This window comes from Strix uralensis, chromosome 4, assembly GCF_047716275.1.
Source record: "Strix uralensis isolate ZFMK-TIS-50842 chromosome 4, bStrUra1, whole genome shotgun sequence".
Classification (NCBI taxonomy): domain Eukaryota; kingdom Metazoa; phylum Chordata; class Aves; order Strigiformes; family Strigidae; genus Strix; species Strix uralensis.
The window spans coordinates 10,642,581-10,659,132 of NC_133975.1; the positions used below are offsets into that span (position 1 = coordinate 10,642,581).

Below are 16,552 nucleotides of genomic sequence, written 5' to 3' on the forward strand. Positions count from 1 at the left end.
GAACAACTAGTTCTCTGATATCTTAATTCTTATTCTTGCTTAGATGCAAATAAAAATGGATGTACTTGTTTGTACAGTTAGAAAAATTTGGCACCATGTTATAGCTGGAGTAATCTAACCGCCATCTGTTATGTTTTTTCCAAGGAAAACGAAACAGCCGTAAATGCGAGACTAGCATTGTTAATCAAAACTGTAGTATTATGCTACTCTTTATTAAAGGTGGTTCTTTCCAAAGAATAGATTTTATTCATACATACCCACATGTTATGTTACATATATATATATATAAAAACATGCACAGGTATAGATGGAATATAACCTGAATAACAGGAGGTGTAAAGAGTCTGCAGTTTTACCTAAAACAAGCTATTTTCCAGGCTGTGCCTTTGATAACCATAAAGATGGTTTTGTTTCTTTGGTATGAGAAGACTTTCGCTGAATAATCAAACTGCTTCTTGTAATTTTTTTTTAAAGTGATTCTTTGAATCAAAAATCCTGCTTAATCTATCAGTGGTGTATCTCCATTGGTTTATTGTATAAACTGTATGTGGTTTTGTGATTGTATAAAAATCTTTGCTAACCTCTGATGCTAAATTTAGAAAAAATTTTGTCATCAGAATTTGATAAAATTTTTCAAGTATGTAATGGGATAGTTCTAGTTTGAAGCGTTGGGACTGTTAAGCTTTGATCTGCTGGAGATGTACATGACAGAAATTGAAAATGAATTCCATTATAACCCCTAAAATGTCTTTCATTATAATAGTGGCTTACTAGTTAACAATAGATGACTAGAATGCATGGAAGATTATCTGATATTTTCTGGAAGAAAGAGAGGTGCTTTGGACAGTGTAATGCACTTCTAACACTTTCTAGTACACCTCTAAAACTGAGAGTGCTTTTTATAGCTGTAGATATAAACACGTGAGATAACTATTAAGTGCAGTTTTTTAGAGGATGTTGTGTATCAGTCTGTATGGTTTCAAATGCTATATAAAATGTCACAAATACCATTAAATTTTTAAAAAGTGTGCAGAAACAGCACTTTAAGGAGAAAGTTCAGCTTCTGTAGACCTTTTATTTTGTGGTGCCAGTATCTTACACAGCCGAATCAATGCATCAGTGATATGTGTGATCTGTCATTTGGCTTGGGTCTGGGCGAACTGTTGTTGTATTTACTATACAAAGATGTCAGGTTTGATGACTTAGGTTGAAACAGGACTAATCCCATTGACCCAGATTCCTGAATTTCCTTTGTGCAGGTGAAATCCAGCTTCCGCTCTTCATTGTATACAACAAGTGACTCTATTTAGAATGCCTTAAGAATATCTAGGATGTGTATAGCAGAAAGATAATCTATAAATATTGTAAAAGCTTCTGCTGGTAATGTTATATGCTCCATGTGAATTCTCTGGAATACCAAAACTTGGAGATGAAAAATTGCTATATGGACTCCTTGGACATGATGACTGTTAGTTCTAGGCAGTGCATAAAGCATACAATTTTGGAGGTCATAAAGAAGAGTGCCCTTCTGTCATAACCAGTTCATCTCTGTAAAGAGTCTGGCTGCACTGTTTTGAAAGAGCTTTTCAAAGAAACTTTATATGAAAGAATTGTGCACAAAGGCAATGTATTCTTTGTAGCTCGTCTTGCTGAGAAGATAAGGGTTGCTGGAGTTTAAAACATGTATCATTTCTTTAAGAAGTGTATACATATGTATTTTTATATATATATATATGTATTTATTGTGAGTGTAATAAATAAAAGTAAGTTTTGAAGGCGAAAAGTCAATGAGGCCAGGAGTCAGCCAGATGTTTTTTGGACCAGCTTTGATGTGACCATAAGAATGGAAAGAATAGACAATACCATTAGATGTTTAAGAAAGGATTTGGAAAGAAGCAAGTTCTCTATGATAGGATAGGTTAATGTGATGCCAAGAAACATCTTCAAATTAAAGGGGAGGGAAATAATCTAACTGGACTGTAGAGTGTATGTAAAAAATTCCAGGCTTCTGCTAGATTCAAACTTTGGCTGGAATAAGACCTTACATCTTAATTTAAAAAAGAAGAGTTGGTGGGAAGTAAATGGAAATATCTTTTACAGTGAATGTTTCAGTTTAGAGACTTTTTTTTTGATCACTTGATGGAATGATAGAAATAGCTGTATGGCATCAGATCTGAGGAGTGCTTACAGAAGAGTGTAAGAACTGGGTAAAAATACAGAATGCTCTTTCCAGCCTAAGAAGTTGCTGCTCAGGGGCTTACTGGTATCATTTTGAAGTGCCAGAGACTGAGATCTTGGAATCCGAGATGTATTTCTGTATTCGCAATTTCTCAATCACTGTGTTCTAAGCTAGATGCATTACAGCTTTTTTCTTTTTTTCTTTTTTTTTTTTTTTTCATCCTCTGAAATATTAGTAATCACCACCCTAGGAAGGGTTTTGATTTACACATGCAGTACCACTAAATCCATTCCCATTATCTTTAGTTTTCTGAAGTCTTTTTCCCAGTCTGAATGAGTATATGTCCTGACTTTCAAGATAGGTCAGAAAAGGAGCTGATTTGAGGAGAAGAGTCAAGTGACATCAAGATCAGATGGAAAGTAAGAATCTGGAACTTGTATTTTTAGCATCTTGCCTTTGATCTATCTTACTGTCAGGTGTTTGTTACTTTTATAATACGAAGTGTGTTTTTTGTACTTATTGTGAAACCTTTCTGCAAACTTTGTTGGCACTGTGTCAGTAATATATTTGATTAGGTGAACTGTGATCTATGTTGTAAAATCAGAATGTTGTTGTTCGTGTTTTATGAAGTATTGCATATGAAGTCTTCTGTACTTGAAAATAGGCCCGTGTGAACTCACTTGAAAATAGGCCCGTGTGAACTTGATTTTGGATGCAACTCTACAGCTTTGGAGATGTAGGGCAGTGTCAGCTAATCCTTGCTGTTGGAGTTCATTTAAATAAGATTTAAGGGGGAAATTTTTTTTTCCTTTTGGTCATAATTCTGAAGCAAGTAGTGATTCCCATAAAAGAAATTATAAAATAAAATGGCATTGTCCAACTTGTAGAAGCAGCCCATTGCATGTGATCATACATTTTCAGGGGTAAGTGATGTGAAATGGCTATTCCCTCTCATGTTGTCCAAATTAAAATTATTTGTTTACTGCTGTCTTTCTGACACAGCCTTGCAGTGTACATTTGTTTTAATTTTAAAATCTTGACCTAAAATCCCAACTACGCGTGATCTGGTGGTTACAATTAAATTCAGCTTTTGTAGAAAGTAAGCAAGGGCTTGCAGATTCTTCTTTCCAGTGCATGTTAAAAGAACAAACAAACAAAAAAGTAGTATTTACCTAAGTGATGAAATATATAGTAGCCTTAAATCCTGGTTATATTGTAGTCCATGCTCCTACCTGTTTGAGGCCTTTGATTTGGCATTTGCATGGTTGGAAGTGGGAGTGGCAAAATACTTATGCCTTACACCATCCTTTAGAGAAATGTTCATATTGTGATTTAAAAGGGAGCAGGCTTTGGAATCAGAGTAAAGAAGACTTGTTTCTGGTACACCTGCTTGCTTACATGAGGTTTTGAGCACAAGGAGCTTCAAAGCTGTTGGAGGTGGGGACGGTCCATCCATTAGCAATACAGCCCAGTTGGGCCTTTTAATTCTATAAATTACACTTGTATGATTATTAGCTTATGTTGAGATTCTGGTTCCTAGTCAGAGTTTCCAAGTATGAGAAGAGCAAACTCTAAGATGCTTCACTGCATCATTACTTAGAAACCAGTACTATCTCCTGTGTTGTACAGCAGTGAAGTATAGCGTGTGTCTTTGCGGTTATACTCTGTCTCTAAATTGTATTGCTAGTCTTTTTACAAGCAAAATAAAAATAGAAAATGTTTGTTTCATTTTGTTTTTCCAGAGTCTGACAGAAGTTGAGCTTCCTCTTTGGTGCTGGCTGCAGCCATTTGCCTGCAGAGGTATATTTTCTTAAATATAGGGTTACTGCAGCTCACCAGAAGAGGGACAGCAAGCTTGAAGGGCTCACAGATGGCATGACCAAAGGCTTCCTCTAAACCAGGGCTTGCTGAATTTCTTTAGGATTCAATTAGTAGCTTGTTATTGGGGTCAGTGGTAGAGTTTATAAATTTACTCATTGCAGTTTTTTGCTGATAGACATTCAAAAGGCCTCTGTAAGCTTTATGTGGTTTTGTTGTTTTTAATGTACTGCTGCAAGAATGTTTTAGAATTGCTTATATTCAGTTATTTTTCTGTTGATTTGTATATACACTTAGATGAAATATTCTCTTTAACTGGCAGTAGTAGTCTTGGATCTAAGTTTTGTTAGTCCTGTATAAGCACAGTTTGCAATGAACTGAGGGATGTTTTATGTTTTGCCGAAATGCTTTAGTATCAGAAATGGTAGAAAATGGTGAACAAAAGTGTAGGCCTCTAAGGTGGGGTTTTTGTCTGTCTTCTTTTTTTTTTTCTCCTTGGACTCTTGATATTCTTTAAATTGATCTAAGTAAAATTCTGAGAAAACAGAAAAAAATATTCCTAACAGACTTAACTTTATATGACAAAATATCTGCTGGTTAAATGTACCTGTCAGATATGCTTTATAATCAGTAATGGATATTTGATTCCCTCTTGTAAATTTCTAAAAGCTTTTATTTAGGTGTTGCTTTTACTAAAGTTCAGTGGTCTGCCAGCCTAAATGCTTAAGCAGAAATTATTTTGTAGTCCAACAGTGCTTCCCAAATTATCAGTTATGAGAATTGTATGGAGTTCATCACAAACCAGCCCAACAGTAAAATTGTTTCAACGGTAATGTTTTAGAATAGAAAATAACTGCCAAGGAAATAAGTAATTTGTGGAAACTCCCACTTTAAGTGTCTGTGTGTATTTGGGGAAACTCCCGTTGCAGCTGTCTGCAGCACAAATGTCTGCAGGAATAAGACTTTGGCAATCATGTTTGTACTTCTGCTCAGTTACGTGGTTCTACAAGCCCTGACGAAAGATATCAGTTAATCATAACGATAGCTTCATTTAGTCTTTTTTACAGGGACCTTGTATATAGATAACAGTTAAAAGGAACAAAGAACCTGTCCGTCTGGCTTGAAAAGTAAATGAGAATGGAAGGTAATGTGTCTTTGAGTTTATTTTAAAGAAACATGTTAAGCAGCAAAAATGTTTAAAAAACTTGCCTTCCATTTTAAGTGTTACTTATACCAAGCGTCACTGGCATGGACTTGACACCCAGTTAACTCACTGGGTGGATGCTCATATACAGTTTTGAGGGGCCTTTTGATTCAGTATAAATCCCTTAAACTTAACTTGAAAAGCTACTCACAATGAAATTGCCAACATAAAAAATTATGCTTAGGATAGCTGCACTGATTTTAATACAATCCTTATTTATATCAGTATGAAGTCTTAAGTTATTTTTCAAGGCTAGCTGATGTGAGAGAATCTGTTAAATGATAATGTTCTTACATTGAGAGTTTGCAGAAGGTTCTTCTCTTCCAGCTGCAGTGTCTAATTTGTTTTTTACAAGCTGTGCATACACTGCAAATATTTTGTGGCTGTACTTTGGTCTACAGACGTTTGAGCAATATATGACATTAACCGTATCTCAAAATCAAGGTCAGTATATCATCTTCTAGGATTTATGCCAAGCTGTTTGGTGAAACAACCAAGAAAAGTTACAACTTTTTTTAAAAATTGATAGGCGCTTTCTCTGAAGTATGGCTTATTTATGGCAGACTGGTGCTGGCTGCCTTTTTTGAAGTTCCAAGCCAACAATATGTCCATAGATACTTGGAGTTTAAGAGCAGTGATATATAAATAGAAACTCTTTGACCTGAAGTGCTTCTCAGTTTTAGATTGAATATATTATCAAGGCTTCAGCTACCTTTTTAAATGTATAGAAGTAAATAATTAAAAATATTATTAAGGCTTCTTCAGTTCTTCCTAAGTAAGCTGAATGAGGGAATGATCGTTGAAATTTAAAGAATAGTAATTCTCTTGGCATTGAAAGAGGATTTTTGGAAATTCTGTCCTCATTTCTCCACTCTGCTGATTTTTTCATTTGTTTTTTTTTTTTAATTATAATTCTACAGGTCACCCAGCAGAAGTAATTCTGATGCATGGTTATTCATATTCTCACAGGACTGCCTCACCTAGCAGATGAAGGATTCAGACAAGTAGTAATTTACACTTGCTCTTTTACAGTCTTCAGTAGTGGAGTATACAAGTGACAAATACATCATCTCTCAATATAGTGGATTTGTTTCCACCGTGATCTAGAAACTTGGGACTAAACTAGTTTGGTAGAATTAATAAAAATAATAAAACTCATAATAATCTATTTCTGATTTAAGCTTATTAAAGTCAGTAAAACTTTAACAGAACATGGTTGTCTAATGCCTTACTATACTGTAGGCTTTTATGGAAATATGTAAGGTATGAACTCTTATGTATTCTGAGTGGAACTCGACTACTGAGCTGACTACTTGCTACAGCTGAAGGAAAGTGGTTTTCATGCTATTAAAAATTTTTTTTTATTGCTTTGTTAATTTTTTTGCCTTGCTTGTTGCTGTGCTCTTCTTGCACTGCTTTTATTTACAGTCCAGTCTTGCAGTTTCCTGTAAATTGGTCAGCAAGAGGAAGCTCTATTGCTGCAGAGACAACTTAACCCTTCTGCTAGACTAGTGATTTTATACTGACAAGGACAGCATAGTGCTAGACATATATTGTATTGCTCTTGCTTTCCATTAACTAAAGATAAGTAGGATTGCTTTTGACTGGGAGCAAGAGCCGTTCCTAACAATGGCAGAGATGAATGGCTGACTTAGTGGCCCTGCTGGAATGAAATCTAAATGTTGGTTCATGACGCTTCAGTTCTTCCTTTTAAGGCTATCTGAGTGAAATCTCATTATGTTAAAAGAGATGAAGTAACTTCTTTTGAGTGAAATTCTCCCTAGGCTAGCTTGGTGCAAGGCTGCTTCTCACCACTGATTTTGTGGGACAAGTGAAGGATAGTGGTCTGAAAATCATATACCAGAGTTCCTTGCAAGACAGAATTTTGCGTTGTGAAGAAGGAGATATTTAATACTCTTTCACTTCCCTAACAGATGTGTTAATCAAATCCATAAAGATTTCATGTCTCTTCAGACTCTTTATTTGCAATTTTGAAACACAACCCTTCTGATTAATGTCAGGTCTAGAAAGTGAAGCTGAATTTTCATTCTTCCAAAACTGTGAAACATCTAAAATTTGTTGTTGTTCCTTAGTGGAACACCAACTTGTGTGTGTGCATATGTGAAATGGCTTCTGTTCTAACTCTGTGACCATCTTGATAGTGTTGGAAATCACCAGAAAAAAATCAAAAGGGGATCTTGGAACTTGAAATGAAAAATCCTGTGTTTCTGAGTGTTTAAGTGAAGAAAGGGAGAGGACAGCATCAGAAAGGTTAGAGTGGAAAAGCAGTACTTCAGGAACATGTGTTGGATAAATAAGGCATAATTAAAATGAGACTGTGGAGGCAAAAGAGCATGGTTGTGTAGTTTGGAGGGGAAAACCAAGACTTAGGTGTGTCAGACCAGAAAAGGGAAAGAGGAACTGATTTTTTTTTTTTCTCCAGTGTTACATATATTCAAGTGCTGTCATTTTGATCATAGCTTTTTTTAGTAAGGTAGGGATAAAGGTTACAAAGATGGTAATGCAAGCTTAGAAGAGTATGCGTAGATAGCAGAGAACTGGGGGAGAAAATATTGCTTTAAAGCATTGCATGCTAATACCTAAAGTCTAAATTGGCAGCTGATATTGTAGTAGATAAAGCAAGTGAATTTAATTCACAAACTGGTGAGATGTACAGTCATCTTTACATCTTTTCTGTGGGAAAAACCTGTTAATTAAGCCCCTGAGACAACTGGGTTTTGATTCTTATTAAAGAGCATCAGGATTTTGTGTTGATATACTGATCCTTTTAGCTAACAACAGGTGTGTGGTATTTATGGTTTGCTTTCCTTCCTATATAGCCTGGCTATGGAAGGACTGCAAATGGGTGCTCTATGGTGAAGACTGGGAATTGCTTTTCTAACCAATATAGTCATGGCCAGTATGTGAAATGTTATTTTCTTCTGTTCTTTGGCTGTTGGGTAGTTTACAAAAAAGAAAAGGCATCATATAGAAACTTCTTCTTTCTAATTTGGATTCCCCCAAAATACATGAAGTAAGCTTTACTTGGCATATTTATGTATGTTGGTTTTGTCCATCATTCTGAAACTTGCTAGTTGTTTTTGTCTTATTTGAATTTTCTAGCCCGGGGTGTTGTTTAATTCCAGACGAAGTCAGTGAAACACTTGAATTATTTTAAGAGCTCCAGATGAAAGCAGTGTAAAACAATGGCATTTATTCATCATCAGTTGGTGATACTTGTCCTGTAGAATTGTTGCCCTGCGTTTGAGCCTCTTGGATTCAAATTTTATTGTTTGTTGTGGTTTGCGTAGAGTCAAACATACAGGCAAGACTTGCTCTGAAGCACATATGTGCTGCATAATCTTTCAAAATGGCTATTTTTAATTTCTTGGGTTGAAGAGGGAAGGACAAGCTCCAGCTATGGAGAAGAAAACAGAGATTAAATACTTACCATAGTTCTGTGGTGCAGTGCAAGTACCTGAAGCACAGGCTCTTCAGAAACGCAGGCAGCATTTCTGAGCCGTGCCTCTGCTGGTGTGAGAGCCTGAGTAGACTGTAAGAAAAAAGAATTACTTTCATTTTCTCCCATGGGAAAGTAGTTGATTGAAAGGTGAGTAGGAAGCAAGTGAGCACTGGAAAATCCCCTCTGCTTTCTGGCTTGCTGTGTGACAGAGGTTTGAGGTATGCAGGGTTTGATTTATAACCCCTCTGGGAAGTTGGGAAATCTGACAAAGACAGTGCTGCCCACTAACACTGGGGGAAACAGGAAGTAACAAAGGAAACAAGTCATTGCCTAGGCGTCCCTTTTGGCCACAGTGCAGTGCAGATGCACAAGCAGTTGGGGCAGGGTTTCTTTTCCTTTTGTGTGTTGAGTGTACAGCAGCAATTGCAGTCACGTTCAACCTTGTAATACACAGAGCGGGGAGAAATGCAGAGATGTTCCTGTCATGCCTGAGAGGGGTCATAAGTTATTAATGGCTTTGTCATCACAAAGGAAACAATCATTCGGTGAAACTGTCAGCAGAAGAACTATGTGTCGATCAGGCACGGTCACCAGGTTAGTGCATATTTGTGGCTTGTATTTCTGTCATTTTCTCTTTTAGGTAGAGAGCAGACTAAAAGTAAGAACAGGATATGGTATCTGGGATAAAATACTTTTAACTCGTGCACAAAATTCAAGGGTAAAGAATTGAAGGGGCAATAGATGAGGTGAGTGGTGGTTGCAAACGTTTGTCAGAAAAGCAAAGCAAGTTAAACTGAGTAAACTTACAACAGTGTATCACAGTCATAGTTCTCTGTTCCCTTTGTCCTGTAAGATTTATTTGACTTCACAGTGTGTTTGTACTGTGCTATTAATCCTTCTGAGAGACTATTGTGAAAGGGACTGTTAGAAGTATTAACAAATGGAATGTGTAACCAAAAAAAGTAGGAGAGATATGGAAGACCATTTCAGAACTGGAGAATGTTTAATAAATGGAAAAAAGACCTGAAAAATTTGCAGTAAGCAGGTTTAAGAACAGATGGTAAATGTTTAGATGGTTCAATTGGAGAACTAGTTTTTGTTCAGAATTGCTGAGAGCACATTGGGGAAGCTTTTATTTTACAGTTCTGCTGTATGTATTGCTGCCTCGTTTTTGGCTAAGCCTTTTGTAGAGCCTGAAACTTCAGTCTCCCTCTGCATTATATGAGGAATGCATTCATTTCTGTAAGTTACATGTTATATATAAGTTATATTCAGAAGGAAACTAGCATCTTGCTTTGCTAGGTTTTACTTTCAAAATAGAATTTAAAGACTAGAGGTTGAGATATTACGGAGTTTAAAAAGTTCTCAGACGTAATTGGCATAGAGATACTTGTTACAAATTCAGATCAGGTTTAATTTTTGCACTGCAGCTTTGGAGGCTGGTTTTCATTTGTTTTCAGCATGACCAAACTGGGATCTAGGACAGACCATAAATATTATAACAAGTGAGAACTTTTAATACAATTTTTGGCAGCTGTAGTTTGAGATGAAGGTAATGTGTTTTTACGCCTATATACTGAAAGATGTGGAGATGATCACATCTGCTGTATGTTCTGCTGAAGTTAAGCAAGAACTGAGGACTCATGGCTCTTCCAGGATGCAATCCTTAGTTGAATCAGTTTGTACTTGCTTTAATTGGGCTGAACGCCAATAGCTCTTAAGGCCAAAAGGGGTAAGTTTTCTTCTATAATGTAATCCAGATTTTTAGTGTAGCAGAATTTTATTTTTACTCATGGAGGGACTTTTAGTCTGTGAAGTTATGTCCTAGCCTCCAATCTAGCTACTCGATATATGCTGACTGAGGGGATAGGTTAAAATTACTTCACAGATGTATACATTTGCATACTACACAATAACAGAGGTCTACTCTCCATTTAGAGTTTGAGCTTGGTAACAGTTTATTATGCTTCAGAATAAACTTCTGCATCAGACTGGCATTATTTAGGTTACACAATGAAGTGTATAATTTCACATTTTTTCATGCTGTTGTGACTTTCATGGTACTTTAAAAAACAGATCATTGTGATAGTGTTTGAGAGAAGTACACTCATGTGATAGACTTGGCCTGTCTTGATTGATACATGAACAATACACTGCAAATTGGTTTGTTTTTTAGTCTGGAAGACCAGTTTGTACATATGAAGTAATTACAATAGTGATTGTATAAGCTCTGCATCGTGCTCAAGAGTGCTAACTGCACTGTTCTGTCTTTCCAAAAGCACTGTTAAACGAAGAAGCAGATCCTATAAACTGCTGTTCTACCATTTCTCCTACTGCACTCTAAGGCCTATCATCTCCCTCACAGGCATAGAATTGTCATGGAGATCATCTGAGAAACAAAGTGATGCAGAGCCTTTCACTGTCTACTGCCATCCTCTTCTGGTTCAGAGGGTTCAGTTCAGTGCTTTTTTCAGTGGGGGAGAAAGTTGATTCAATAGCCACTTATAATGGTTTTTGGGGCTTGATGGAAAACTTAATTTAAAAATATGCATCTGGTCCCTTGGTGAGTGGAAAGAAGAATAAAGTGTGTACCTATTACTAGGAGCTTGCACAAAACAATGGGTGAGTAATGTTACCTTCTGTTTGTAACAGAGGACCAGAGTCAGAAAGAGCTCTCATTGCACTTATTGGGCCCCTTCTGTTAACTTCATTGTCAGCTCCATGGAAGAGACTGCTTGTGTACCCCGGGGTGAAAATGTGTAGTGGGGTCTTTGGCTTGTAGTGCAAGAATGTAACTGCATAGGAAACAACTTGGATGTATCTTTCTGTTCTTAATGGTCACAGAGCTAACAGGCTCCACAGTGACTTCAGTGCTGGCCATTGTATATACCTGGTAATGCAGTATCCATCTGTTCTTCATGTAATATATTAAAAAAATTATAAGAGCAATATCAAGAGTGGAAGGAACCATTTCAGTGAGCTAAAGGCAACATTGTTGTAGATGCTAAGACCAGAAAAATCTTTTAAGAGCATCCATTTTTCCTTCCTCCCACCTTTACAATAAAGATCCTGCCGTTACATTGTTTTGACAGCTTTCTCCCAGCAGCTTGTTGCAAAATAGCATCTAGTGTCCTTCCAGAGTTGTTTTTTACTGTCAAGAAAAGAAGAAAAATCTGCTTGTGACTAGATTCAAAGTACTTAAATGGATTTTAGAAGCCTAACTCAAACATTTCAATTCAGAATACCAAAGTCCTCCCTATGTGTTTGCAGTGTGTCTGCAAATGAAAGTGTTTGAGGAGCCTACAGATGTGATGGGGAGTGCTATAAGCCACAATGAGATCCAGAAAATAGGCACAGCAGCCTCTAAATCTATTGAAAAGCCCTGTTATATTAGGTGTGTGCTGTAGCTCGCATAATGTGTACTTGGTTGCATGGAGTTCAGCCACATCTTTTATTCACTTAGCTGGGATGGGGAAGTTCTGACGTTTGGTCTCTATTCTCAGGACTGTTTTAGAGCGAGTAGCCAAAAGTAAGAAATTACTGTGAATAGAGGAAGCAGAACCTGATACTCTGCTGTCCTTTCCCCTCAGTTAAATCCTGTAGTCATCACACTGTAGAACTGGATTTATTTTTTTTTCCCCTGCTTGCTCCTCTGCTTCTGTGATTTATCTTTTTTCTGTCTGCCTGATATTCTGGCTTTTCAGGTGGAGGAAAAAATGCCCCATCCAGGCATGCTTTAGTGAGTAGTCTAACTAGTCTGTTCCCGTACAGAAGGCCAACATGACCTAGTCAAATATTTGTTTTCTGTATTTACCTAGGGTGGGATACCTTTATCCCAGTGTTTGTCATTGGCTTCCTAGAAATCTCAGTTTATTGGTTATTTTGGATAATCTTTCTGAGACATTTAACTCTGCCTTTTCTGACACATTTTCAACCCAAGTACTGAAACAGGTTCACACCAAAGGCTAGGTGCTCACGTTCTTTCTTGTTCTGTTCTTCGTAGTAAAAACACACAGGATTTGAAGACCCATGATGAACTTGAAACTGTTGGATAGCATTGAGACTAATGTTAGAGTTAGTTCAAGAAAAATTACATCAGAGTATATTGGTCTGAATAAAAAAGTTCCATTTTTACTTAGTCTTCTTTCTGAATGTAACTAGAAACAGACTGAAATAACTTAATCATACATTAATTTCTAATGTTTGAATATTGATGTGCCTGTTCTAAAAAAAAAAAAAAAAAAAGACCCCAGGACTTACCTTTGCATTTCTCATTTCAAGGAAATCTGTCTTAGCAATACTGCAGTGTGGTTTGGTGTCAGCGGCCAGCTGGTTAACGCTCTCCATTTCCCTTGCTTTGACTTTTCTGCAAGATGTGGAGAAATAATTTGAAGGACTTTTTTTTTGGGGGGGTGTGTGTTTAACATCTGTTACTTTTTTTTTTTAAATTCTTAAAAGCTTAAAATATCTGTGTAGCCCCCTCTTGGACCTGTTAACACATTGCTGTTGCTAGAAATTTCATTGTGGGGGAGGAGGAGGAAGGAACAACTCAGCTTGGAAAGATTGCAATCATATAATATGAACAGGGAGGAAATAGCAGAAGGAAGGATATAGCTGAATACAACAAAAGTAACTTACCTTTTGGTGAGCAAGAAGGTCCTGGAAGAACATGGGGAAACCATGATGCCTTACAGTGTCTGATGCGGAACCTTTCTAGGGCCTTGGATCCTATCTTCTCTGCTTGTGCCTGTTTTATAACACTGGGGACTAAAACCGAATTTTTGTGATTAAGTTTTCTAGGCTGCCTAGAGGATTTAATTGAGTTTAAACTCTTGTGGTAGAAATTGCGAGTAATTTCCACTCCTCCCCACACAAGCATCACCAGCAAAGGGCAAGCAGTTGGATCTAAATCCTAAGGTGATCCACTGAAAGATCAATTGACTTGCATCTCTGTTTTTCCGAACACATACAGAATGGGTATGTACTCTACTGTTGCAATTAATCCCTCAACAAAACTGTATCACTTGCTTATCCTTTTCAGTATGGGTACTTCAACTTGCCATCTTGGGCTGGAGAGACCAGTGCTTGGGAAGGTGTGTTGTGCAGTAGGTGCCTGGATTCCTGTACTGAGCTACACTATTGACTTCCATTACTGTCCCTTTGGGGAAGGGAGGAGCAAACAGGATCCATTAGATTTCAGTCCTCCGCTGAAAGCTTTTCAGTTCTAAACCATCATTCCTTTAGCAGAAACTAATTAACTGGAACTTCATTAGTTTGCCTCTTACTGGCAAAGGTCTCTAGCCCTACACCTGAGGATAACAGAGCCTTTTATGTCTAGGTCAAATTTAACCATTCAGTGCACGCATGATTTCTGTATTACACAGTAGGATTTTTAGTCTAGTTCTGTTACCAGTTGGAGAAAGAAAGAACTACTAAAGAAACTATTTTTTTTGGTAACCTGTTTAAGATGACAGCAGAAAGAGTGGTAACTGCAAAGGTGCTTGGTGGAGCATGGCATTAATAATTTATATATAAATTAAATGGAAGCCTGCAGCAATCTGAGGTGAACTTCACTTGCACAGGATGCTGTCACATATGACATCCAGTATGAGATTATATGCTAATGCTTTCATTCTGAATAAAACATGTAAATATAAGGAGTAAGTAGTATTGGATACTGCAGTTACTAAAATATGACTGTTGATTCCCTCATTACACAGAAAATTACATTGTATATACATGTGTGGCATAGAACTTTGGAGAAGAAACTGATTTTCTTTCCAGCCACCTGCCTGATTAAGTCTCACAGTGTTATCTGGGGCATTTTAAAAATACAAATACTTGAATAACAATGGAAGGGTGCTTAGTAAATGTTTCAACAACTGTCAATCACTTTTGAGAGCTGTATAAAAATAAATCGGGACTTTTTGCACCATGTTTTTTATACATTACGAACTTCCTGGAATCTGTGAACACCCGTCTGTGCTACATACTTGACTGCTGAACCATGTTAGTTGTTTGGAAAACTTGTTTAAGGAAACAAGCTTTGTTTCTTGGTACTCATTTCTTAAAGTAAAATCTAAGTTTGAAACTGTTTTTAATTATTCTAAATTGCAGAATGATGGCCTCGCAGGACCAAGTCTGGCCAGTCCCAATGAAGGCAATTGGAGCACAAAACCTTTTGACAATGCCTGGAGGAGTGACCAAGTCAGGGTATCTTCACAAAAAAGGAGGCACCCAGCTGCAGATCTTGAAGTGTAAGTTGAATGAATTATTAACTAAATTAAATGTTTTAAATGCTTGCCTTTGGGGCCATTAACACATTTCATGTTAGCAGACTAAGGAAGCTGTTCTTCCACTTACTTTGTCTGTACTGGTTTACAGTTGTACTGGAATATAGGTATGAAAGACCTATATTGAAAGAATTTCCTTTAAATGTTTTGGAACTGTAAATCTTAGATGATAAATGTTGCAGTTGACTTTATTTTACTTGGTTAAATCTCTTGTCAAGTCCTTCACAAGTAAGATTTTAAAGACAGAAACAGATTCCCGGGATATGTATCAATTTCAAATAGTCTTTTCTAAAAGAGATTAGTACTCAGCTTTTTTCCAGTTTGTTATTCTGTACTGGAAAAATATCCCCATCTCCTACTGCTGTTGTGAAATGGAAATTTTTTCACTGCCAACAGTAGGCTGTACTTAAAAACAGTAATTGCTTCTGGAATCAGAATCTATTTACATGGAGAAAAACTTAAGATTTTGAGTTTATTTGCTATCCCTGTTTATAACTAAGCTAACATAGTCAAGGACAAAAATTACTGCCTTTGATAAAAGGAGGAGTGTTGGTCCCTTTAAAAAAAGAAAATAAAACATCATTTTATTGGCAGCTTTATGTATTTGAGGTGAAAGAAGAGAGGGAGGTACCTGCATGGTTTTGGGATGGACATAAATACGTATTTTGTAGCCTGTGGCTACCTTCCTCCTGCTTCATTTTAGGTTACATTCTTACATTAGCTTATTCCTCTAGTAAAGGAGCACAGGTGGAGGTCAGACCTGCAGTCTCTTAGGCTTCTTTTGAAGTTATCAGGTCAGCTGCCTCTCAAATGAGGGAAGCAAATACTGCCCTTAGTTCTGAAATTCTATGAATGGACAGCTCTACCATGTGGCTGATCATCAACAAGCTGACACTTAACTAGTTTGTGCTCTTTTATAATAATTAATAAGAATACTAAAATCTTAAACAATAATTTTACCCAAGTTAAGAGGTTCTAGTTAGTATACTGCCTTTGGATTTATATTTTGCTCACTTTTTTTCCTTATCTTTTCAGGGCCATTGAGATTCGTGATTATCCATGAGGGATGTATTTACTATTTTAAGAGCAGCACATCTGCATCTCCACAGGGTGCATTTTCTTTGAATGGTTACAACAGGTGAGTGCCAAAGAACTTACTTAACACCCAGGCTCCTTTTACTTAATGCAGGGGGCTGTGGGTTTCATTTCCAACAAAGTTATATGCAACTACATCTGTTGTTTGGGTTAAGCACTGATCTCAGATTCCGAGAGGTGTATTCCTTTCAAATTGTATATATGATGTTTCCTGTGCTTTGCAAGTTTATAGCCTTCATCTTTGGTAATTTAACCAGTAAAGCTGTTAAAATTGCAACGGGCTTACTCTTGTTACCGATTTGATGGAGACTTTGCACATGCAGATAGACGTGGATTCTTTCAGATGAATGATCTTTGTTCTCTAGTGATTTCAATGATCATCACAAAAATAGAAAGGAATTGGAAAGGAATATTTATGGAGTTACTGACTCAGTAACACTAGTGTAAAAACTGAATCAACTACGGGAGTAATGAGAGAATACGTGTGCAAAATGTCTGAC

General features: G+C 36.9%; 1 protein-coding gene across 4 annotated transcripts in view; it reads left to right on the top strand.

Moving 5' to 3' along the window:
• SH3BP2 (SH3 domain binding protein 2) overlaps window positions 1-16,552 on the top strand; it is a 41,688-nt gene that overhangs the window by 13,336 nt on the left and 11,800 nt on the right. For 3 of the 4 annotated variants that reach the window (XM_074865625.1, XM_074865622.1, XM_074865624.1), the window contains 2 exons: window positions 14,782-14,921; window positions 15,993-16,095. In XM_074865625.1, the coding sequence (XP_074721726.1) occupies window positions 14,783-14,921; window positions 15,993-16,095 (242 nt within the window). In that variant the 5' untranslated portion in view covers window position 14,782. Of the gene's footprint in view, window positions 1-8,483; window positions 9,259-14,781; window positions 14,922-15,992; window positions 16,096-16,552 lie in introns of those variants that run through there. The other variant, XM_074865621.1, reaches the window with a different exon arrangement.